The following is a 25,874-nucleotide window of genomic DNA, read 5'->3' as shown; positions in this document are numbered from 1 at the left end:
TTGTACAGTGTAACATCCATGTTGGAGGTCTGTTGTTATATACAAAATGATACAATACAATTTTACAAAATGTATAAATTCCTTCTGTTGGGAGTAAAAATCCTGCTTCATAAAGCGGACGTATGAACGAGGTGAAGGGTGAAGAGTGCTGTGGTCTGGAGAGTGTGCTTGGCTCATCTCTCCTCCATTCGTCCTGCTCTTAATCCATACTAGTCCAAAAGTCTGTATCTCCCCACCGCCTCCGCCTCTCCACTCCTCCTCCTCCTCCCATCCAGCCAACATCCATACAGTACTTCACCCCCAGGCGCTTTGTTCCTCCATCACTCGATCTTTCCGGGGTCCACGTTGTCCAGGTCGATATCAGGCGAGGCCACGCAGCACATGCACAGCTTCTGCGTGTTCAGACAGATCTTATCTGCAACGACAGGAGAACAGAAACAAGAAGATTTAACGGCTTCGTGGAAACAGGAGAAAATAGGGCATGACTGGTTAGAAAGCTTTAGCATTAGGTTAATAGTATTAAATGGAGTTATTCCTCAAGTACACTATAGAACCCTACACATGTGGACTGTAATTTGAACTTTGAAGCATTAATCTCAAGATCTCTTTAGCTCTTAACAGCACAAAGATTTTTTTTTTTTTTTTTTTTACATGTGCCTGCCTGGGGCAACTGGTCTAGTCAGAGCAATCTAGTAAGAGAGTGGCATCAGTGGAGGTCCAAAATGTGTGACTCAGTAGCTAATGAACAGCCAGGAAGGAATCCTGAAACAAAGGTGATAATATACAATTTGATTCTTTAAATGTCAAGACTGTCTATTTTGCTGCAACTCGGCAGCACTGCTTAATCCAGAACCTTACTTCCGGGAACTCTTGAGAGTAAAAAACTGGTCCATTGGAGTGAATGGAGATGTCGCGACTCTTCTATATACACGGCTCTGGGTCTGGTCAGTTCAGGCCTCTTACCGAGCATCTTGGCGAGGAAGGCTGGTCTGGAGCTGGGCGGCAGGTGGACACATATGTAGTAGACGGGCGCCCCGGACAGCGCCACGCCGATGCCCACCAGAGAGTTGACGGTGTCGCTGTAGAGGGGCACCACCACGAGGAACACGCTGCACAGGCAGTAGACGATCGGGAAGAATAACGATAACTGGGGGGGGGAGGAGGGGTGGAGAGAGGAAGATGATGAAAATAATATGAAGAATGGGAAGAGAAAAGGTGGAAGTAGAAAAGGAGCGTGAGGGCAGGGAAAGGTTCATGAAGATAACAGAGAGAAAACAAGAACAAGTATAATTTGTAAAAAAAACACATTTTCAGTTGTAAGTTGAACAAGCTCAAATTCACAACATTGCATTTTGCACCTACAATGTGTGTAACCCATAAAACCCCACCACACTCTTTCTCTCTAGCCTTGTTATATTACTACATTGCTCTGTCAGTTAAATTACTTGCTTCATTATTACGCAGTAAAACATCACATCTTACTAGACCTAAGACTGAGATGACGGCTATTTCTCCTTACTACTGGCATTGTTGGAGGTGTCAAGCCTGTATTGATGGTGCGACCGAGGGGGCAGTCTCAGTTGGTTGCATTGAGGCCAATGCAAAAAAACTGCAGTTCCTTGAATGGCCACTTGAGGCTGGCTCCAAAAGGAAGTCAATCCTCATTCACCTCCTGTCAGTTAAAGGTGCATGCCAACGCTCACGTTAGATTAATTTGCTTACCTTGACGGGTCGGTGCAGGTCAGGAGCCTTGAAGCGCAGGTAGATCTGGCTGGCGATGGACAGGCCGATGAACAGCCAGTAGTTGAAACTGAAGTAGTTGATGAGCTGGAAGACGTCTCGCACGCAGAGGTAGATCAGAGCCATGATGCCCTGCGAAGGAAAGAGCAGACGCACCGTGAAGATGGGCAACAAACGCACGTTTGCGGAACACAGGCGATACAGGATGTGATACTAACATTGAAAAGCAGGGCAGGGATGGGGGTGTAGCGCTGAATGTGGATCATACACAGGACATTGGGTAGGTGGCCTTCTCTGGAACCAACAAAGAACAACCTGGGGGAGAAAAACACCAGCGGGACGGCGAGAGAAGTCAGTCACACCAAACATGATGGGAATAAATGGGGTTTGTAGAGCAGCCTGGTGGATCTGCAACAGAGAGAGAAAAGTGAAATGGATCATAGGCTACAGTAGCTTCAGGTTCGTGTGCGTTTACTGACCTGGAGGCAGCGATCATGGAGGAGTTGAGGCCTCCGTAGCAGGAGATGGCCACAGACAGTGGGATCAGCCAGCGAGCCCAGCCCAGCACCTCGTCTGCAAACGTCTGAGGAGACATTCAGGAGAAGACAGGCTGTGTTATTATGATGATGGAGCATTCTAGCTGGTTATTTGGTCGTTTAGTATAGGAGTAAGTGTGGTTTGGGCAGGTTAGACTATTGACAGGGAGAGACTGACGTCATACTTGTTGGGGGTGGAGTGGTGTTTGATTCATTAGCCCAAACAGGTTGCACCTGGTAAAGGTGGGTGGAGATACTGTGGCGTTTGAACTGCAAGCGTGCCACGAGCGCTTGAAAGCGGTTTTAACAACAATACACACCACCACGGACCACTGGGAAACACCTTTGCACCAGACCAGCACTGAACTTCCATACCGAGAGCGGGCCGGCCAAGCTGGACAGACGGAGCAGCTGACAAGAAGGCTCGTCTGGTCAAAACCGAGCTGGTCGCAGGAACAACACCAGGAGTAGATAACGTTAATGCCTGACTTGGGTGGGTCAAAAACACAAAAAACGACCTCAGATAGATAACTGCATTCACCCAGGTAGTCGCACTTCCACGGTTAACACGTAGGGAAAAGCACCAGTTTACGGGCTGACTAACCTTAGTTGGAGAGGTTAGCTAGCAGCGTAACAAGTGGAGCGCTCGTCCGGGATTGAAATGTCACGTTAACTTGCGCGTGTGTTGTTCAGGTACGTGTATGTATATTCAGGTGGTATAATTGTGGTACCGTGTGGTGTTGTGCTCCGTTTTGTAGTTGCATGCTGTTGGTTATTGGCTCTGCTATGCTAAGCGTGCAGAGGTTGGTTACGGAAGCTAGCGGTTGAGTAGGCTAATCTGCGCTTGTGTTCATTTTGCGTAGAGGTGTTTACGCTTAACAGTGCACTTTTATTTACTTTTTGTTGACTTTTGTGCCAGAGTCTTGCAGTAATGTTAGCGTGTTGTGTCCTTTTGTAGCTTGTGTATGCGTGGCGTTTTGTTGGGTTGGTTTGAGCAGCCTACCCTGTGCATAGATCTTGATCTAGCGGTGGCTGGTTTAGTGATTGGTTTAGCTGATAATAGCTTGGGAGTTGTGAGGGCATTGTGCAATGCTAATCATAAATGTGTTTTCCTAGCCAGCAATGTTGTTGCCTTTCTGATAACTTGACACATAGCCTGTCTGCACTTTCCATGGTGAGTCAAAAACACACACAAAACCTCCTCAGATACGGTAGATAACTGCATTCACCCAGGTAGTCTCACTTCCACGTTAAACACGTAGGGAAAAGCACCAGTTTCCGGGCTGACTAAGCTTAGTTGGAGAGGTAATAGTGATTAGTACGAGCCAGGTTAGCTAATAGCTAGCAGCGTTAACACAGGCTCACCACTCGTTCAACAGGCTCACCACGGATTCATTTTTTAGACGAGGTCAGCGGCGCAGTCCTCCACATCCTCCCCCTATGTTGTCCCAAATACTAAGTGTCTGTTTTGTGTTTTGCCGTCTCTTTCTCCTGCTGTGCACCCATGCTTAAACTTCTCTCATTAATCCCACTATTTGAGAATAATTCATGCCTATAGTTACAGTTTCTGAGCTATGCTTCACTGATGCCATCGGCTATTCTAGCCGAAGGCACGGCATGGAATAACAAAACGCACCACCTACCCCACGCCCAGTGGGCTACAATACATCATAGTTGTGTGTGTGTGTGTGTGTGTGTGTGTGTGTGTGTGTGTGTGTGTGTGTGTGTGTGTGTGTGTGTGTGTGTGTGTGTGAGAGAGAGAGAGGGAATTAAGATGCGCGCGTGTGTGTGTGTGTGTGTGTGTGTGTGTGTGAGAGAGAGAGTGAGGGAATTAAGATGCGTGTGTGTGTGTGTGTGTGTGTGTGCGCGAGTGAGTGAGTGAGTGAGTGAGAGAGAGAGAGAGAGAGAGAGCGAGCGAGCTTACTGTAAGTGTGTGTATGCAACAGAGTGTGTGTTCTTGCTATGGAAAATCTCCCTTATTTTCAGCATTGAATGTCAGCAGGTATAGCTTTGGAGCAAAGAGGATTGGGAACATGTTGCACCATATCAGGGGCTCCGGGTGCCTAGCTGAATAAAATGTAAGGGACATCGAAAGTAGGACTGAAAGATATATAAAAAAAAATAAAAAAAAATGCCATTGCGATTTAAACCGATTAATTGTTCTGGTCAGAAATCTATTAGAATGTTAAAACTGTGATTTTGTTAAAAAAATATAAATAGATGTCAGGGTGCAGTATACTAAGTATGCAGTATTTAAGTATGTTTTAAGTACAGTTTGATGAAAGGTTTTGATTCATGGACCACCAGACATTACCCGTAGTTCTAAATTATGTTGTTTAGAAATCCAGTTTGGACGCTCCTCTCCTTAATCACAGCCTCTGCCATTTGGAAATTGCAGAACTTCATATAGTGATAAAACAATAAATAATAACAATAATTGTTCAGCTCTAGTAGAAAGTGTATTTTGTACAATCCAATATAACAAGATGTTACACTGACTCCAAATGACATTCTTGCAATGGTTGATTCAACCAGGTTGGATCCTAAACGCAGGCCTATCAAATATGATCGTCAACAAGCCTCCCCGCATGCCCTAATGTCATCACCAGCGTGCCAGTGTTCCTGGGTGGGACGCTAACCTCTTTAGCTAACCGAGGTTCCTGTCATCACCCCGACTCCTGCCGTCACAGGGAACCACAAGGGAGTGCTACGCCGTAATCTGGTGCCAGAGGCCTCCAGCCAGACTGGAGAGATGACAGCAACGACAACACAGGAAGGGGAGATCAAAAGATGGCGCTCTACGAGGCTGAGCAGATGCTGTCAATTTGGATTGGTCTTGTGATCTACTAATAAGGTTTATGGATGGACATTAATATGTGTGTTAGGTCCCCTTCCCCGAACAGGCGCCCGACCAACCACAGGAGGCGCTAGTGCAGCGACCAGGACACATACCCTTAATCCGGCTTCCCACCCGCAGACACGGCCAATTGTGCCTGTTTGGACGCCCGACCAAGCCGGAGGTAACACGGGGATTCGAACCTGCGACCCTCGTGTTGGTAGGCAGGCAGGGAATGAAATATTTCTAGCAATGGCATTGGCTTGCTAGAATGTAACAATGTCATTACAAGGCAAAGTGCATAATAGAATTTCGATGACGAGCTTTTGATATTGTGATGGGCAAGCGTCTCATTTCATTTGTGATGACTGCAGCAGAATAAAATGGAGCTAATATGATTTCTTTTTCAGACCCACGATATGAAACCGTCACATTTTTCTACTGCGATATGTTGAATTTCGACATACCCTCCCATCCCCAGTGTGTATGGGTGAGAAGTGCTTTTTTTAGTGTTAGAAAAGAGTGCTGCTGAAGTCAACACTCACCACGGCGACGGCTTCACTGCTGAGCACGGTGTCTACATCCATCACCACGTAGTACGCGACGTTGGTCAGGACGTAGATCACCGTGACGATGGGCATGGAGATGGCGATGGACAAGGGCAGATTCCTTTAATAGAAGGAGAAATAAGTGGTTTTCAGTGATCCAAGTCTCACAATATTTATTAAGCATCCTAGACTTTTCCTTCAGGAAGAATAGTAAAGCTGTGGAGGAAAAAAACAAAACAAAGAAACACAGGTTCTCCTTGTTTCATCAAAGTCCACCTTCAGATGTTCTCACACCGTCACTGACAAATACCTTTTTTTCCGTCATATCCACTTTCTCTCAGCCTGCCTCGTCTACTTCAGTTAAGTGTGAACCAGAGCCAGAGAACAGGCCTGGAGCTGCAGTGCTCAGCTGGCTTTTACATATAGATAAGATGCCTTGCAGCTGAGGCCACATCATGGAATGCTTTGGTTGTGGCGACCACCTTGAGTCCCGACTGCAGCACACAACTTCTTAGTACCTGTTTAAGTCTATGGGAGGACCACTCGAGTCCAAACCATGCTCTCTTTGAACTCTAACCACTCTCTCATACTTTATGCTAGACACTCCATTCAAACTTTAAACGGGTCACGACTTGTAGTATTTTAGTACTCTTATTCAGCTTTTAGATACCTTTTGTACTTTTTTAAAATATCACAGTTTAGGTTTTATACTTTTTCAAGCTGTATAATCGCAGTCTACGGAGCCAGCCTAGTGTGTTGTCATAATTCACTTTGGTTGACTTTATGGACGTTATACATCAAACTCTTCAGCTACGTCTGCTCTCACTCACAATGTCAAAATAACGACGTGAAGTATAGCTTTTGAAATATTAATGTTTGTCCCAATCTATTTTACAATTACGCAGCATATAGAGGGCATCAAATTGGGACTCAAGATGGCGATTACAAGAGAAACATTGCGTGACCGCAACACATGCACACAGTACAGGTAGACAACACATGCACACAGTAGGGCTGTGCGATTAATCGATTTTGAATCGTAATCGAATTAATTAGTTAGGACGATGTTAAAAAAATGAAAATCGTAAAATCGATTTTCACTTTAACTAGGGTAATTACGGTACGGCTCTCATGTCTCCGGGCTGCCGTAGTAACTTCCTCGTCAGTCCGCCCCTCCTTCGGCCCGAGAGCTCTCTACCCCTCTCCAGACACACGTGAAAAGAAATGTAAACATGTCCGCGTTCGCTAAAGGAAGCGAGGATTTTGTTCTTAAAAAGGGCAAAAGCAAGTCAGTTGTGTGGAAATGGTACGGCTTTGAAGTTTCGGATGAAGATCAAACTACTCCCCGCTGTAAAGTGTGTCTGAAAGCCGTGGCTGTTAAAGACAGCAACACGACCAACTTATTTCAACACCTACAGAAAAACCACACACCGGAGTGGGAGCAGTGTGTTGCACAGCGGGCTGCACACGGTAACCCGGCTACACCACCACCAGCTCCGAAGCAGGTAACGCTAGCGGCTTCATTTTCACGTGGTGTCCCATATGCCAAGACAGAAGCGAAGTGGAAAATGATTACGGATGCGGTGGCGTTTCACATTGCAAAAGACATGGTCCCGATATATACTGTTGAGAAGACTGGGTTCAAACACATGCTGAAAGTGTTAGACTCCCGCTACATGCTACCAAGCCGAAAACATTTTGGTGAAGTTGTTTTGCCCCGTATGTACAACGATACACGTAAACGAGTGACAAAGCAGCTGGAGGATGTGCCATTCTACTCTGCTACGACGGACATGTGGTCCAGCCGGACTATGGAGCCATACATGAGTTTGACAGCGCATTTTATCACTGACGAATGGAATCTGGAAAGCATCTGCCTACAAACCTCTTACTTCCCAGATGACCACAAAGGCGAAGATATCGCCCAGGCGTTGAGTGAAGCACTTGAGTCCTGGAACCTGAGTGAAGACCGTCTCGTTTGCATGACAACAGACAGCGGCTCCAATATCATAAAGGCTCTGCAACTGAATGAATGGCCCAACCTACAGTGCTTTGGGCACAAACTGCACAACGCCATCGGTAAGTGTCTAAAATGGCAATGCATAGCTGCATCTGAACTGTAGTGCTTTAAAAGTAACTTACTGATTGCTAGATTAATGAAGCAATCAAGCAATAACCAACATTCTTAATTACTTAGCCTACTTACTTAAATTATTACTACTAGTATGAAAAAGGTGATTTTAAGACTTGTATAAAAATATTTGTATTTCATTTCAATCAAAGATACATATTTCCTCAAAATGCACACATGCATAGTTACATGCTACATTACAGCATATATAATAGTATAACATAAAAGTGTGTGTGTGTGTGTGTGTGTGTGTGTGTGTGTGTGTGTCCTTTTATGCATCAACATTTTGAAAGGTGAAACAAAATTTAAAACAAAAATAGACATCTGGACTCTGGAAATAGCCTAGCCTCTTATGTGACTGTAGTCCATGTGATGTCACAGTGTTGTCTGTTTCTTCTATATTTCTTTTTATACAGAAAACGGTGTGAAGGACCCACGGGTTGATCGTGCCATCGGGGTGTGTAAGAAGGTTGTCAGTTCTTTTTCATATAGTTGGAAAAGAAGAAGAGATCTGACTGCAATACAGACTGAGCTCGGTCTACCCGTTCATCAGCTCATCACAGAGTCCACAACGAGGTGGGGATCCAGGCAACAGATGATAGAACGTGTCCTAGAACAAGAGAAAGCCATAGCACGTGTCCTGGGGTCAGACAAGAAATGCAGGCACCTCGTGCCCTCCTGGCAAGACCTTGAGGTTTTAGAGTCGGTGAATAAAGCTGTTAAACCACTGCAAGATTTCACTGATGCTCTGTCTGGGGAAAATTACGTGACAGTCTCTTTCATCAAACCAACACTCAGCATGTTCAGAAGCACTCTCCTCAAGCCAGACAACGATGACACTGAGCTCACAAAAACAATCAAAGGAAACATTCTGAGGTACATGCTTGAAAAATACAGTGAGCCTGTCAAAGATGCACTCTTGGACATGGCCTCACTTATGGATCCCAGGTTCCGCACGACGTACATTGACAATGACAAGGTGGAACACATTAAGAAGAGAGCTGTCACAGAGCTGCTGTCTCTGGCCACTGACAACACCACAGCACAGCCTGGCCCAGCTGTGCAGGTGCGCCAGGAGGAGGAGGAGGAAGAAGAAGAAGAAGCAGCAGCAGCTCAGCCTGGCCCTGCGCCGAAAAAGAGGAGGAGCTTGGCAAGCTTCTTCCAGAAAAAGCAAGTGCCCATTTCCTCCCTGTCAGAGACAGACCAAATTAAAACTGAGCTGGCAACCTACCTGTTGATCCCTGAGGTAAGCGAGGATGCTGATCCACTTCAGTGGTGGAAGAAACACGAAGAAAACTTCCCAAGGCTCAGCAAGCTAGCCAAGAAATACCTCTCAATCCCTGCTACGAGTGCCGCGTCAGAGAGGCTCTTTAGTGTTGGAGGGAACATTGTAACATGCCACAGGGCATCCCTCAAGCCAGATTCCGTAGACAGGCTCGTGTTCCTTGCAAAAAACTTGCAAATGTGATGAGTGACTGTCTGAAACATTGTGACTGACTGACTGACTGACTGACTGACTGAAAACAATGTGACTGACTGACTGACTGAAACAATGTGACTGACTGACTGAAACAATGTAAGAGTGAGTGACATTACAGAAGCACCTCTACCTCTCATGTATAATTTTGTTAGCATGATGCAACTAACGTGTTTCATTTTGTTTGCAAAAGTGTTTTTTGCCTCAGGGATACAATGCATTTTTCCAAGCTTTACTTATTTTACAAAAAGTTTTGCACTTTATTCATTCATCTTTGTTTGATCAAGAGGATAGAGAAACCTTTTATTTATTTTTTAAAAGCTAAGTTTGGTGAAAGACAGTTAAGGTTGTCACTTTATTCCCAAAATAGGGAACTTCATCTTTGTTTAATCAAGCAGAACCTGTTATTTATTTTTAAGTGAAGTTTGGTGAAAGTGAGGTTCTCACTTTAATAATCCCAAGGGATTCATCGTTGTTTGGTCAAGAGCAGGGGTCCTCTGAGTTTACAAGAAGATAGCACGGAGCAAAGACAGATGGTAAACATTAATTGTCACTTTATTAATCCCAAGGGGGATTGATCTTTGCCTTAAGCCAGGTTTGCACTTTTATTCCCAATAGGGAAATGCATTTGTTTGCTAATCTTTGAAATAAAAACAACATATTTGAAATAATTCTGTGTCTTTTGTAGTTTTACAAAAAAATCGAAATCGAAATCGAAAATCGGGTTTTGAGAGAAAAAATCGTCAATTTTATTTTTAGGCAAAATCGCCCAGCCCTAGCACACAGTACAGGTAGACAACACATGCACACAGTACAGGTAGACAACCCATGCACACAGTACAGGTAGACAACCCATGCACACAGTACAGGTAGAGAGTGAAATCACAAGCGAGCGACGGTCAAAGCAAGAGGCTTGGTACCTCTCGGGGTTCTTGATCTCCTCCGTGATGAAGTTGAGTGTGTCCCAGCCGGAGTACGAGTAGAGGGCAGAGTAGAGGGCCAGGGCCATGTCGCCAGGGTTATACTTGGAATTTTTGAACGAGTCCTCAAAGTTCTGGTTATGACCTATGTGTACACACACACACACACACACACACACACTTTTTAAAGGAACAATTTACATCGGGAGCCGCGGTGTGAAGTGAGGTGAGGTGTGTGTAATGAATGTTTGTAATAGGCTAGTTTGATTTGATGGAGGGTAAGTTTAGTGTGACTTGAGACAAATCTACACCAGGTCACTGGTTGGTACTTAGTGCTGCATGATTTGGGGAAAAGGTGTGATTTGCGATTATGGTGGACAATATTGCGATTTGCGATTGTGATATAATAAACAAATGGTATCTACAAATGGTATCTAGGGTTGTGCTGGTATGAGTTTTTGATGGTATGATAACCTTTGGACAAAAATACCAGTTTCACAGTATCACAGACTAAAATGTGTGTATCCAGAAGGCTTCTCTTTGTAACAAAGCCCTGTCTCTGTTGCCACCCCTTTTCAAAGGTCCAACAAATTCTATACTCGTGGAACCTGAGAGAGCACACGTCATGTCCCACTGAATTAAAGTGTCTAGCTACCGAGGACTTTTCATCTTTGTTCCGAATATTGCTTTTATGTTGAGAAATGTGGATTTTCAGCTTTCTCGTGGTTTTACCCACATAACAAAAGCCACACGGGCATTTCACAAGGAAAATAACAAACTTTGTTTTACAGGAAATCCTACTCTTGATAATAAACATTTTTACCAGAGTGTGGGTGTGAATCATTGCATTACATTGAATACAGTTAGAGCAAGGACAATTCCCATTGGGCAAATTAGACAAAAAGTGTGAAGGGCGTGTGTAACAATCAGCTCTGACTAACATACCTTAACTGACCTCACCTCAACTGACCTTACCTTAACTGACCTCAGGTTCCTAGCTCGTTTATGAGCAAAAATAGGGGGCTTCACATATACATGGCTCAATTGGGGGTCACTACGCAGTATATGCCAGTGTTTTAAAATTCATGTTTTTATGTCCTGAGCAACAGGAGAAAAGGTTGTGGCACAGACGATATTAAAATCATGGACAGAGGAGGTTTTAGGCACTAACAGGTCGTGTCTGTTCAGATTCCTAACTCTTTGGAGGCTGCTGACAAGGTATTTGCTGTTATAGCCTTTAACCCTGAACCATGCACACAGTTTGGCCGCTTGTCCCCAACAAATAGATAATAATAATAATAATAATAATAATAATAATAATAATAATAATATTAATAATAATATCATGTGGGGGGGGACAAAAAAAAAATCAAATTTCCGAAATAGCTTAAAGATGGGTGTAAGAAGAGGTGCTCCTACCTTGTCCCAATCTAACCAGGCCGGCGATGATGATGACGATGAGAGCCAGGACCTTGGCTACGGTGGAGATGACCTGGAGAATGGCCCCCCATTTGACTTTCATACAGTTCACACAGGTCAACAGACCTGATGGAGCGGGAGGAGAAGGGAGGAAAGAAAGTGGTGAACCAATATGAAGGAGAGGGAATGGTGGAGACAATCAGGAAGGAGTAGCTAAGCAGGTACTAAATATATCACTATTTCTAACTAGACTGGCTGAACATGTCTGGTCTATCTGGCAGGAAGATCAGGTGTCTGCTGAGCAGCTTCAGATAACCAAACCTGTAAGCAAGCACAACACAGACTCACAGAGAGACACACAGGCAAGACACAAGCAAGGCTTCAGACCAGTGGCTGCAAATGCAATTGTTGCTTTTTTCTCCTCATCATTTTTCATAATGAAAAAATAATAAAATAAATATATATAGAATACAGGTTGGGAAGATTTCATTTATTTATTTTTTACTATGGAGAGATGTGTACGTGTCAGAGAGAGGTTGGAGACAGAAAACTTTCAGCACTCTGGTTCCTCAGAAAGCTTCCAAACAACAGTACAGTCTGCATTTGAAATTGTTGAGCGACACGGGATTCACTGGAAATGTGATTAACACATTGAGTGCCAAGGACGTCTGTGGACGTCCTAAAAAAAAGTAACGAGAAGTGCCAAGGACGTCTGTGGACGTCCTAAAATCATAATTCATATTATTCCATAATTCTGCTGTTTAAGGTCGTACCCAGCCAGTGAGCATGAATCCCTTCAAGGGATCACACGGCGCCACCTTAAAAATCTACACGTGAGCTGCGCCACCCTAAAACCTTGGCGCTAGATCCTTTACTTTGTGCAGGAGAAAGCCGTGATCAAAGAGACACCGATGCATGCTGCAGCCAGAGCCATATAGATTGCTCTGTCTGCAGCTGACAGTTGGCTGCGATCCGCGCCCACAACTGAGCTCCTCTGCCGCTGTCTATCTGTCTGCATATAGTTTCTCCACACGATTCCCTGCCAGAAAGGCAGCACCCGACGCCGAACAGCCAAACCTTTTCCTTCAGTCCCGTTTGGCATTTCCTTGTCGCGCTGGGATCCGCCCGGGGCAAAAACGGAGGCTGCGAAAATAGACTGTGTGCGTGTGGGGAGGAGTTTGCAGCTCAGGGGGGGAGAGGGGGGTGGGGCACGCAGGCTGCACAGAACTACACCATGTCACTACATCAGAAAATATTAGCTAGAGTCAGTGAATGTGCTTGAAATTAGAGTGCAAAAAGTATTCATAAAAGTGACTTTATCTTGAAAAGTAAAAAAAGACAGCAGAAAACCCTTGAAAGTGCTCTTCTTTCAGAGGCTGTCATTTCATAATGGAACTGTCTAGAAACAAAATTTCTTCTTTGAAAGAAGCAGGAGTGTCCAATGTTTCATTAGAGTCCAGCCCTGTCCATATAGCCCTAATAGAAAAAATTCTATCGCTGTTTTCAACTGAATGGAAGTGAATCTGGCACAGGCTCCAGACAATTTTACTGAAGCGCTGTGGCACTCAATGTGTTTATTCCTGGGCAAAGATCTTGGGAGTGGGAGCTAACAGGGAGTGGGAGCGAACAGCGAGCGGTCTGGATTCTGGAACGTTAGAGGCAGAATGGATGGTACAGTAGAGGTTTGAGTGAGAGTGTGTGTGTGTGTGTGTGTGTGTGATGGTACAGGCACGCACTTGTAAACTCAATGGAAAGTCAGTTTTGCACTGTGGCACATTGGAACTCTGCATGTGATTGTGAGGGGAGCAAACAAGCCAACTCAACTGATTCAAGATGTTGGCTCTGAGCTCTGTCATCACCAAAAGTATTTCACCTGCATGATAACAAACATAGCTCAGATATGAGCCAGCAAGCAGGACGGTGCTGTCCTTGGCTGTTGGCAATGTTAGTGAATTTGAAGCCCTGTTCAATCTTATACACTAGTGGTGTAGTGGTAAATACAGAGGTGGGTAAACTATGAAAGGTGAGTATTTCACCCACCTTGTTTCCCCTCATTGATTCAAACAGTTGATCTGAAAATAGGTGAGTAAGCTCTCTGCCTCCTTTCAAAGAAGTGGGTGAACTGTGTTTACCCTCCACTACACCCCTGATCGTATATTAATTCCCTCCCCTGATCGGTTTGCACCAACAAGCTTCTCTTCTCTCGACAAACCCACCAAGCCTCGGTTGACTAAAACAGCCATATGTTGTGGTGTTTACACTGAGGGAGTGTGTAGATTACCAAGCAAAGTAGATTAGGGCTGTCTCTGTTTATTTGAAAGTCGAACGTTCCTTCGACTCTGGGCATTCAAATGTATATTCGAACGAATTGTGTGTTATTTCAAATTTGTTTGAACTTGATTTTTGGAAAAAGCAACAACCCCTCTGGCCTATGTCTACTTAAAAGGAATGTCCCCTCTGGGATTAATGAAAGTACCTACATATATATATAACATATATATATGTTTTTTTTGATATTATACCGATATATTGATATTTATTGATATTATATATATTAGGGCTGTGGCGATTCACTTATCTCCCGATTCGATACTATCACGATTCTTGGGTGCCGATTCGATTTATATTGCGATTCTTAAGTATTGCGATTCTACGATTATTGCGATTCGATATTACGATTTATTGCGATTTTTGTTTATTTTTTTCTTTTTTCAGTTTGTTTGCTTTTTTACACTAGATTAGAACATGGGAAAAGTTGAATCATACACTAGAGACTGTATATTATATATCATGAGTAGGGCTGGGCGATATAGTTAAAAACAGGGGCGGACTGGGATCATAATTCAGGCCGGGCATTAGATACCAAGCAGGCCAGGCCGATATGGGCCAACGCGCGTGAAATTTGGGCCGTTTGAAGCCAGATTTGGGCCGTTTGAAGTCCAATTTTACAATGAGATGCACCCACTTTAACCCTGAAGTGTAATTATTACTTCAGACTAACTAATAAAGTAATAAAACCACTAGTAAACCAGTAGGCGGCGCCTGGCCTGCTGTTCAGTGAGTGGCCTGACTGCAAGCACCCCAAAAAATTTTTTTTTTTTTTTTTTTTTTTTTTTTTAAATTTGCGATTATCGATTCTGGAATAAAAGATCGATCCAAAAAATCGTGACATTAAAAATCGCGATACTTAGGTGAATCGATTTTTTCCCCCACCCCTAATATATATATATATATATATATATATATATATATATATATATATATATATATATATATGACTTGTCAACATTGGCTTTCGCTTGCAGCTAACCTCTCTGCCCTCCTACAGTACCTCCTTCCTCAAACGTTCAACAGTCGGCCAAGTGTAAAGTCAACATAGCTTTAACAGGTGCTTCACAGGTGGGTGAAGATGAAGTCACAACTGCTTTAACAGGTGCTTCACAGGTGGGTGAACATGAAGTCACAACTGCCTGGAGAAAACTTCCTCTTAAAGCCGTCACTGTAGCAATAAAAGCACAGACAAAGACCAACTCAGCAAATCGTACCGCGGTCACAATGTAGCACTGGAATAACTCTGATTGAATGCCGACATGTTTGATTTAAACCTGTGGCTCTCACGACAACAGCCAGCCAGCATTATCTATACTGTTATGGCATTTACAGTTGAGTTTAGCAAACATGGACTTGACAGTCAACAGGCAACATACTAGAAATACAAGTATGCACTGCAGTAACCTTCTCATAAGTCAACAAGAGCTGCACAAGACATTTCTGTCTCAAAGGAACAGAATCGCTGCATATTACTAATTACATGCAGTTTAATCTGAAACCCGTCTGTAACACATTTCAATAGAGCTCAACAGTCACGTGACATTTCTTGCCCTGGAAGTGAGTTTCCCATTCATTTTCTCCATATAGACATAAAAAAATATATTTTGGTCAGGGATTGGCTTGGTTCCAAACTTAAACCTCGTTATATAAGGATGTTTCGAAATGTCTATGGAGAAAATGAATCGCTTCCAGGGCAAAATATGTCACCGTGACTGTTGAGCTCTACCTGACCTCAGGGAGGCTAAAACCGGTTTCATTCCATGCAGGTTACATGTCAGCGGGGGCCTGCAAACTGAATGTACATCCTGTACTGTACTGTACTGTACTACTGTACTGTACTATACTGTACTGACTTGTGCTTTTCACATCCCCAATTGTTGACACCAATTACATGGCAACTTTAGTCCCCGAGTCAGGTCACCATTGTAAATAAGAATTTGTTCTTCCACCTCCAATGAGCCCTCTGAGGAGGTGTGTGAGCTGCTGTCACTGTCTGTCTCCATTCTGTCCTGAGCAGGCCTGTGAGCTGCTGTCACTGTCTGTCTCCATTCTGTCCGGCTTGCTAGATGTCTGACAGTGTCAGACCCTCTTCTTTGCGTTTTCTGGCAGATTGCAATCCAATTGCAATTGTATACCGCCACCTATCTTCCCTCTTCCGCTCGTGTGTCTCAAAGAGCTGTCTCGTCACAGCCTCACCTGATTTAGAATGAAACCACGCATGCGCGAGCAGGAACTGCACAGAGGTCTGCCATTGGCTCTGAAATGTGCCCGCCCCACAAAAGTTCATCCTATCCAAATGTGGAGTGGGCGGATTCAAAAGCCTGAAAACTCCCCGCCCCTTTTTTGAAAAACTAACAAAATCTGACCCAGACTTCTCAGTCTGGCTCAACGTGTTGAATATCTTTAATGACTTACCTGGTTAAATAAAGGTTAAATAAAAATGTGTCCGCCCTGGTTCTTTCACCACTAATATGAAAGCAGCAGACATCAGGTCGAGCAGTAGTGTGTTGAATGCGAGAGGCTTACATATGATGGCAGCAGCGATGAGGCGGACGGCGTCGTAGGGGGCGGAGCAGGTGGGGTAGAAGGGCTGGACCAGGTAGCTGGAGAAGGTCAGAGCGATCACCGCCTGACAGGCCGGCTCCACAATCATCAACGACGTCCACAGCCTGCAACGGAATGGATCAGTAACAACCTAATTTCTCCTCTCTCCACACACCATAGATTAAAAACTAGTTTTGTTTCTGGTGACTTTGATTTCTTAAGACTGTGAAATTATGCTACTAATCGTTCTGCTCAAAAGAGCTACAAGAAGCAGTAAATTACATTAAATGAAGGATTTTTTCTTTGTTGGACAAAGTCGAGGGAGTAGAGTGGGGAATAACGTGTGACACCTAGAACGTTGCAGTTACGCATTTCTACTGCTTGTGTTTACAATAACTACACTAAATAAAAACACAAAATACATTTTCTTTTAACTAGGTAAGGAATTATATGTGTTCCCCATTCAGGAACATGGGTGTTTTGTGGAGCCTCATAGACACATGCCATAGTATTATATACAGTACTATATAATTAAATTAAATTAAATACATACTATTATATAAAAAAAACATAAATACATACTATTATATAGTATGTATTATTATATAGTATGTATTTAATATTATCAAATATAACCAGTTATGGTAACAAGATCAGTAATTAGGCTAATTATTAATACAGTACAATAATTAGCAATATTAGCAAATATTTCTAGATTAACAAACATACTTGTCTTCAGAAAACACAAGGGTGTTGTTAATACTAAGGGGGTTATAGCATTTTCAAGAAAAACTGTTTTCTTCCTCTCAGTAATATGCAAATGAATACAGCAAGGGGAGTATGTTGCTTAATAATCAAAGTCATGTATTGTTCTGGAGTTATTGTTATTTGACGAGACCGTGTCTCCACAGACAGACGGTGCCATGACAACATAATGCCCAACATGCATGTAGGCAGGACACAAAAAGCAGAACGGCGACAGTACAGTAGTAGGCCTACATACCGAATGAAAGCCAAGAAGCCTCCGAAGGCCTCCAGGATGTAGGCGTAGGAGGCTCCAGACTTGCGGATGGTGGTGCCCAGCTCAGCGTAGCACAACGCCCCAAACACAGAGAACACCCCTCCTATAGCCCAGACCACCAGGGACAGACCGAACGAGCCGGTGTAGAAAAGAACCCCCTGCAGACGGAGAGAGGTGGGAGAGGGGAAAATCAGACGCAAAGCAAAAACATCCCAATGATGGTAGGGACTGTAGACACATCAAAGCTAGGCTACACCTACTTCAGAATTAGAAGTAGAATCACATACGAAACAATCAATTACTTATACTACAGTGGCCTAAACAAATGCTTAAACATCAGCAGACACAGTAAAGCCGACTAGCAGAGCCTCCTACCTTGGGTGAGACGAAGATGCCGGAGCCGATCATGTTGCCCACGATGAGGCAGACGCCATGGAGGAGGGAGATCTCCTGCTTCAGACGCACGCCGCTGTCCTGGGACGCCTGCAGCGACTCGGCGGCGGCTGCAACCATACTGGTGCTTTTATGGCCTTTAGCCTCAACCCAGGAGAGGTCAGAGGGAACGGGATGATAGGATAGATTGCTTTCTGGCACCACCAGAAATTAAAGATCGGCTTAAAGAATGGAAAGATGAAATCTGGACCCAAAAAAAGGAGGGCGGGGTGGACAAAGCAAAATGCAAAAAGAGATGGAAGAGTGGATATATGGCTATGCTGTCTCAAACAGCATGGTCATGGTTGTGTGATGAGGGGTCCTCCACTGGCACAATCTGTAAGAAAGAACAAGCAACGGTCAGTTTGGGACAAGCCTGCGACAGCAACTTCACTTTCAAATATACAGTGAGTGTTGCACTGCATTAGTGGATAATATTGTGTGTGTGTGTGTGTGTGTGTGTGTGTGTGTGTGTGCGCGCGCGTGCATAGAAAGACATAAAAACATAAGCCATCACTCTGATTAACACTTAAACCGGCTACTTGAACACCTAGCTAACGCTTACTGTGGAATAACTGCACGCACACACACGATTTGATGTATGTTATCTGGGAAATAACTGTGCAATACCTCACTCAAAGCCTTGTTTCTGTTGAACGGCATATAACCCTGCATTATCTGGAGACATATCTGTATTTAAGCCTTTGTTTACAATCCTGTGTGGCTTATTCATACATTTACTGTACATGTACATCATTTATATACGTATTTAAAACACCACACTTATTGTATATACTACTGTAGTAGTTACTGTAAATATTTACTAATGTCTAAATGTACCCTTTTGCCCTGCCTGTTAACTTGTGCATACCAAAGCAAAGCAAGCCAGAGTCAATTTCCTTGTATGTGTACATACTTGGCCGATAAAGCTGATTCTGATACTGATGGTCGCTGTTACAGTAACGTTATTCAACCATTAGCCTGTCCTGTTTCTCCCTCACCTGGCTGGAAAGAGCGTTTCACGTCACTCACAGTGCTTTTCTCAAAAGTGAACATTTCTCAGCTTTTGAAAAGCGCCCCGCTCTGACGGAAACACCGCCGCTCTGACGGAAACACCGCCGGCTGCAGCGCTTTTGCAGCTATTAAAGTGAACTAACTGAGCAATACAGAAGCATGATCACAGTGAACACGGTTGCTGCTGGCTGCCAAGACTAGAGTGCACTAGTGGAGGAAAACCGCACATATAAATCCCAGAGTAAATAAGCTTATCATACTGCTGCGTCATCAGAGCACAGCGGTCATATGTTTCATTGATACAGTATTGTGTCGTCACACTGAGGGGAAGATCTTCTATTCCAGTGGTTCTCAGCCTCTTTACACCAGGTAGCACCTCAGAAATGAGCAGCATATGACAGGAGAGGGAGCCACTCTGGAGTGGACTTGTGTCTCCCAGGGCTGCACTGATGGACTATATGAGTGCAATCTGTTGCACAAATCAATCTCAGGAATCATGTGAATATATTTCAGCGCACTTAATATGCAACAGTACTCAATTTAATTAATTGCTATTGGATAGCAGGCTACATAGGAAAGCACTAGCAGAATCAGATAAGTTGCTGGAAAAATCGCTTCTCTTCATTGTATATGGATCATATCCTATATGTTTTGCAATCTTCTGGCGATACCTGCAGCGTGGAGCCGCATCAACCCTCTTGCATACTCACTTTCCTCCATTCTCCAGAGTAGCTCTGGGCCTGTCTCACACCTGCCCCCCAGTGACGTCACCGGAATCACGTGGTTGCAAACAAGCTACAGTATAATGTTTCGTCAAACCTGTTCAGCAACTTAATCACACAGCATATCCATGTTTGAATGAGAGCTCTGGCAACCAAGTGTTAACAATGTTGTGGGATGAGAGGTCCAGCACACTAGTCTAGGCCAAATGGTGCCTAGATATAAGATAGACAGTATTTACGATGGCATACGTACACCCAGAGCCATATATACAGTAGAAGAGTCGCGACATCTCCATTCACTCCAATGGACCAGTTTTTTTTACTCTCAAGAGTTCCAGGAAGTAAGGTCCTGGATTAAGCGGCACTGTCGAGTTGCAGCAAAATGGACAGTTTGTGTTGTACTTCGAAAGTTTTTTTTTTTTAATCAAATTGTACATTATCAGCTTTATTTTAGCCTTCAAAAGTTGCGCGAGACCCATTCCTGGTTGTTCATTGGCTAATGAGTCACTCATTTTGGTCCTCCGCTGACGCCACTCTCTCTCTAAATTGCTCTGCGTACACCCACATACTCCTCCCATGATGGGAGTCCCATCCCCCCATGCTTGAAACAGTGAAACTGCCATGAACCTGGACTACACTCCCAGGTGTTTTAAACTGCCAGGAACCTGGACTACACTCCCAGGTGTTTTAAACTGCCAGGAACCTGGACTACACTCCCAGGTGTTTTAAACTGCCATGAACCTGGACTCCACTCCCAGGTGTTTTAAACTGCCATGAACCTGGACTACACTCCCAGGTGTTTTAAACTGCCATGAACCTGGACTACACTCCCAGGTGTTTTAAACTGCCATGAACCTGGACTACACTCCCAGGTGTTTTAAACTGCCATGAACCTGGACTACACTCCCAGGTGTTTTAAAGTGCCATGAACCTGGACTCCACTCTCAGGTGTTTTAGACTGCCATGAACCTGGACTACACTCCCAGGTGTTTTAGACTGCCATGAACCTGGACTACACTCCCAGGTGTTTTAAACTGCCATGAACCTGGACTACACTCCCAGGTGTTTTAAACTGCCATGAACCTGGACTAACACTCCCAGGTGTTTTAAACTGCCATGAACCTGGACTACACTCCCAGGTGTTTTAAACTGCCATGAACCTGGACTACCCTCCCAGGTGTTTTAAACTGCCATGAACCTGGACTACACTCCCAGGTGTTTTAAACTGCCATGAACCTGGACTACACTCCCAGGTGTTTTAAAGTGCCATGAACCTGGACTCCACTCTCAGGTGTTTTAGACTGCCATGAACCTGGACTACACTCCCAGGTGTTTTAGACTGCCATGAACCTGGACTACACTCCCAGGTGTTTTAAACTGCCATGAACCTGGACTACACTCCCAGGTGTTTTAAACTGCCATGAACCTGGACTAACACTCCCAGGTGTTTTAAACTGCCATGAACCTGGACTACACTCCCAGGTGTTTTAAACTGCCATGAACCTGGACTACCCTCCCAGGTGTTTTAAACTGCCATGAACCTGGACTACCCTCCCAGGTGTTTTAAACTGCCATGAACCTGGACTACATTCCCAGGTGTTTTAAACTGCCATGAACCTGGACTCCACTCCCAGGTGTTTTAAACTGCCATGAACCTGGACTACACTCCCAGGTGTTTTAAACTGCCATGAACCTGGACTACACTCCCAGGTGTTTTAAACTGCCATGAACCTGGACTACACTCCCAGGTGTTTTAAACTGCCATGAACCTGGACTACACTCCCAGGTGTCTTAAAAGAGCAAATCACACACCTGAAACTGAAGATTATTTCACCATGTAATCGCTGAGACACCCAATACCCACAATTTGCTTAACAATGGGGGGCGGTAAGTGACGTGAGTGACCGGCATCACAACACATTCACCTCATTCTCAAGCAAAGAATGCAAGTGACAAAAGAGTATTACTTTCACAGTATTATGCATTGTGATCATTAGGGCTGAACGATTTTGGAAAAAAATATATAAATGATTGAATTACGATTATTTATTTTTTATATTGCAATTGCAATATGATATGATTTGCATTGTTAGAGATCGTTTTTACATCCTAATTCTCATTTTAACATATTCAAATGATTACGTGTGATTTTTTGCGGGGATCTGTACCAAACAAAGATGTTTTCTTAAAGGACGATTTTGCAGACTTTCAAATCAGATTTTGTATCATTACAATGTCTGTAATGAAAATGAACACTCGATGTTTAACTTGCCTGCAGGTTGCCTGCACAGAGAGAGCTCCCCGCTGGCAGAATCTCACTTGCAGCATCTACTCCAAATAATGTGAAACGTTATCATAGGTCCACAGTAGTCGGAGCTCATCAACCCCCCCCCCCCCCCCCCCCCCCCACGTTCCTTACTGATATTTCAGGAAGTTGGCAACCCTAGATGGGACTGCACACTAGTACGCACTGTACAGAGTCTACAGACGCACCTTTGCTTTCCAGCCAACCTCTTCGCCTCAGGGACAGGTGTAAACAATGAAACACCGGCGTGGAAGGTCTTTCTTTATTGCCTGAGAACTAACTTTCTTTCTCCATGGTCAAACAAAGAGAAGTTAGAACACACCGTGAACTCCAGTTCTGTTCTGTCTTCAAATAACTCTGTGGGAGCGACAATTGGAGGATTTCTCATGGTTGAGTTGGTCACACGCCTTGGTCCAACGTCAGAGGGACCCGGGGGGCATTTCACACCGTATGCCTGTCAGTTCTGCAGTGAGTAAAGTGCTGGATGGAAAGGATTCTAACAGCCGAACTGCCACAGAGGGTGAGCGTTAATAATCTAACCTCACAGCCTCTTCCTGTCAGGACAACAGGTGCTCTCTCACCCATTCGCCTTTTTCACCTGCCACCCAAATTCGCCCATTTTGTGTCTAAAATGCAGGAAGTAACACAGGTGAGGTGCTGCAAGCAACACAGTAACAAGGGCCCCGGCACTGGATCACCAAATGGAATGGAAATTGGAAACAGTCATTAATGTTCGGCTTGGAGCCTTGCACCTGTGTTACTTCCTGCCTTTTAGGGACAAAATGGGTGAATTGGGTGGGAAGTGAAAAAGGCTAAGGCCCAATTCCAATTCGCCCCCTTACTGACTCAAGCCCTTAGAGGCGCGTTCACGTGAAGGGAGTGAGGGTTTAGGGATGTCCCACGCTGAAATCGCAAAGTGAATGAGGGCTCAGAGTGAGCCCTTTCTGCCCCCTTACCATAAGGGAGCAGCTATGGCCACTTACGGAAAGGGAATTGCCCACAATGCATAGCGTTGTGACGTATAAAACAGGGAAGGCTGCAAATATCTGTCAAAAAAATAAAAGAACACACGCGTGAAACGAACGCGGTGTTTGCGAGTGGGCTGGAATGCCTAATTGACAATGAAACATTACATTAATAGGGATTTCAGACTAGACAAAAATATTATATCAGAGGAATGCAAGTAGTTATTTTACACAATCCTAGAATAATCATTGATCATTTCTATTACAATTGCAATCCACAACTTTTTTGATGAATGAGAAATAGTTTTACCGAATCTGTATTGTACAGTATTGACATTGTGTATAATGTTGGGTGACATGTCATTATTATGCTTATTTTAATTATAATTACACATGTTGCAGATTTTGCAGTAGGCTACATTTATTTTTAAATGACCTGTTGTCCACTCTGTAGAGCCAGAGCCTGGATGAGAACAGACTCATCAGGGAGTCTATCCCTCAAAGCGTCTTGACAATAAACAATATAGCGAGCCCCAAACCTAGGGCTGCACGATATTGGAAAAAACTGACATTGCGATATTCCCCGCCCATGCGATATATATTGCGATATGAAAAAATACAGATTTTCACCAGATTACCAGAATAGCTCTATTTGAAAGAAAATAATATTTCTAGAATGATTGGGATGATTTTGTAGAGGAGTCCATCTGATTTTGGAGGGGAAATTAGGTATTTTAATGTTTCTCAACCACTGGGCTGTGACAGGCCTCAGAGCGTCATCTATCAGGGTGCATACACATTTTGACCAATGGATTTCCATGACTTACATACATGAAAAAGTGAGTTATGACATTCTACTTTAAAATGTCACTAGCCTATACTTCACTTAGTGTAATGCAGCCTTTAAAACCAGGGAAAGACAACATGTATGCTGTATCACCATATTACCATCCAACATCTAAGATTATAGTCTCAAATCACAATATGGATATAAATTTGATATATTGCCCACCCCTAATATTGAGTGCCAGAATCTACCTCCCAATGATGCTATTTGCAGAAAAACATTAGATTTAATTGATTATAATCACTGCTTTCAACTTCTTTCGTTCTAACGTTTCAAGAAATCAACAATGAAACACCGCTGCCACTTCACACATGGTTACTTCACACACTTGGTCTGACCCCCCTCCAGAAACTACCAAGTGGTACGCTCCGCATTTGGGGAGTTCCGGTTTTTGAGCGCACGCAGGGCAGTACAGAGAGAGGAGGATTCACATGCAGCCGACCGGTGACAAACAATTCATTCGTGAAAAGTAATAAATATATATTTAATTGCCCAGCTATGTCTATTGTCTTTTTATTTTCACCGACATGTTTTGTGTAAATGAGTCGCTATGTATGATTACCTCTACCGTAACGTTACTGCTATCATCTGATGCATCATCAGACTGAGGGGGAGAGAGAGCTGCGGTGATACACGGACAACTTCTCAGTAATCACTTTAGCCTTCGTGTCATAAGTTGCGGTCTTGCTTTTTGGTGTTTCAAGAGTAAATATCTCCACTCCACGGACATGTTGAGTTACAGCAGCCAGCCTGCTGTATGCAAGCTGTGGACAAGTCCGCCTCGCAATCACATCGTTTACAGACAGGCTACTGTCAGCAACGCAACATAAGCAAAAACAATTCAATTTTGCTCTCTGTGCATGTTTGTTGTGTTGAAGCTAAGCATTAAATGAGTGAGTACAGTAGCGGGGCGTCTCTCTCCTTTGAGAGAGCCTGCATTTCACTCAGTAGGCTACCCCTAAAGTGAGAGTTTATCAAGCAACATGACGAGTTAATTTGCTTTTGACATCGCACGTCCTGCGATGTGACTATCGCGCATGCGCACATCGCAATGTCGATGTGTAAACGATATATCGTGCAGCCCTAACCTGCCAGAGTCAACATCATCTTGTCAAGTGCAAAGGGCTCTGCTGTCCCAATCCTCCTATTTATCCAATGTGGATCCCTTCCACACTTGATGACTCAACCACTTTCAGATGGCGGCCATTAGAGGGACTGAGGGTTCAGGGCTTGAGTCTTTAGGGGGCGGATTGGAATTGGGCCTAAATGTCTCTTCTTACTTTACATCCATGGACAATGGGCCTTTTTCACAGCTGCCATTTTGTGTCTAAAAGGCAGGGTAAACACAGGTACAACCAACTCATTAATTAGGGCCCCAGCACTGCAACACCTAAATGGACTGGAAGTTGGAAACCCTAATTCATGTTTTGGTGCACACCTGTGTTACTTCCTGCCCTTTAGACACAAATGACTGCTGTGAAAAAGGCCTATTCTGAGAAATATATAGACAACCCAGTGAACCCACTCCCCTCAGTCGAATCTCTACATTCTCACTGGACTTACTATAAAGTGAGCAAAGAAGATCATATTCGATCCCTCAATCATGCTCATCCCCTCTTCCAGCTCCTTCCCTCAGGGGCGGCGCTACAAGTCTCTTTCATACACAGATCGCGGAAAAGTTGCCGTTTAGGAGTCCCATAAAGCGAGCCGCCTCGCCACAGAAATTGCTTTCACACGAGCCAAGCAGCACGGCCACATTACCGTGCTGCTCTGTACTTTCAGGTGAAATCCCCCGCTCCCGCATTGAAAGGCGAGCAGAGGGATTTCCAGCTCCTCCTAGCCCAAATTAATATTTTCATAGGTTAGTGTAGCCTAGGCTACTGTATGATGAACGAATTAAATTCAACATCAGACTTTCCTCCTTCTCCTAGTCCGCTGAGGAGATCTGTATCGGCATTTTCATTGGCTGTTTGCCGATATCATAACTTAATAAAAAAATGCGCTAATTTGCGGCTGCTGCACCTGGAAGAATCCTCTCCTACAGTAGTTCTGTGTCTGGAGCAATGTCCCACCCACAGCGCTATCT

At 44.1% G+C, this 25,874-nt stretch overlaps 1 protein-coding gene across 1 annotated transcript; it reads right to left on the bottom strand.

The window, feature by feature from the left end:
* Window positions 1-282: 282 nt before the first annotated feature.
* LOC310785028 (Y+L amino acid transporter 2) lies at window positions 283-18,016 on the bottom strand (the record flags this gene model as incomplete). Its single annotated transcript, XM_083646028.1, has 11 exons — window positions 283-415; window positions 964-1,147; window positions 1,723-1,872; window positions 1,959-2,055; window positions 2,220-2,323; window positions 5,658-5,781; window positions 10,189-10,333; window positions 11,608-11,733; window positions 16,465-16,607; window positions 17,486-17,661; window positions 17,879-18,016. 11 exons carry the CDS (start codon window positions 18,014-18,016, stop codon window positions 321-323), a joined length of 1,482 nt encoding a protein of 493 aa, XP_083502154.1. The 3' UTR covers window positions 283-320.
* Between the last annotated feature and the right edge of the window lie 7,858 nt (window positions 18,017-25,874).

Source organism: Poromitra crassiceps (assembly GCF_964638095.1).
Source record: "Poromitra crassiceps genome assembly, chromosome: 11".
NCBI lineage: Eukaryota > Metazoa > Chordata > Actinopteri > Beryciformes > Melamphaidae > Poromitra > Poromitra crassiceps.
The sequence above is the reverse complement of the archived record's forward strand: the minus strand, read 5'-3'. Positions and strand labels throughout refer to the sequence as shown.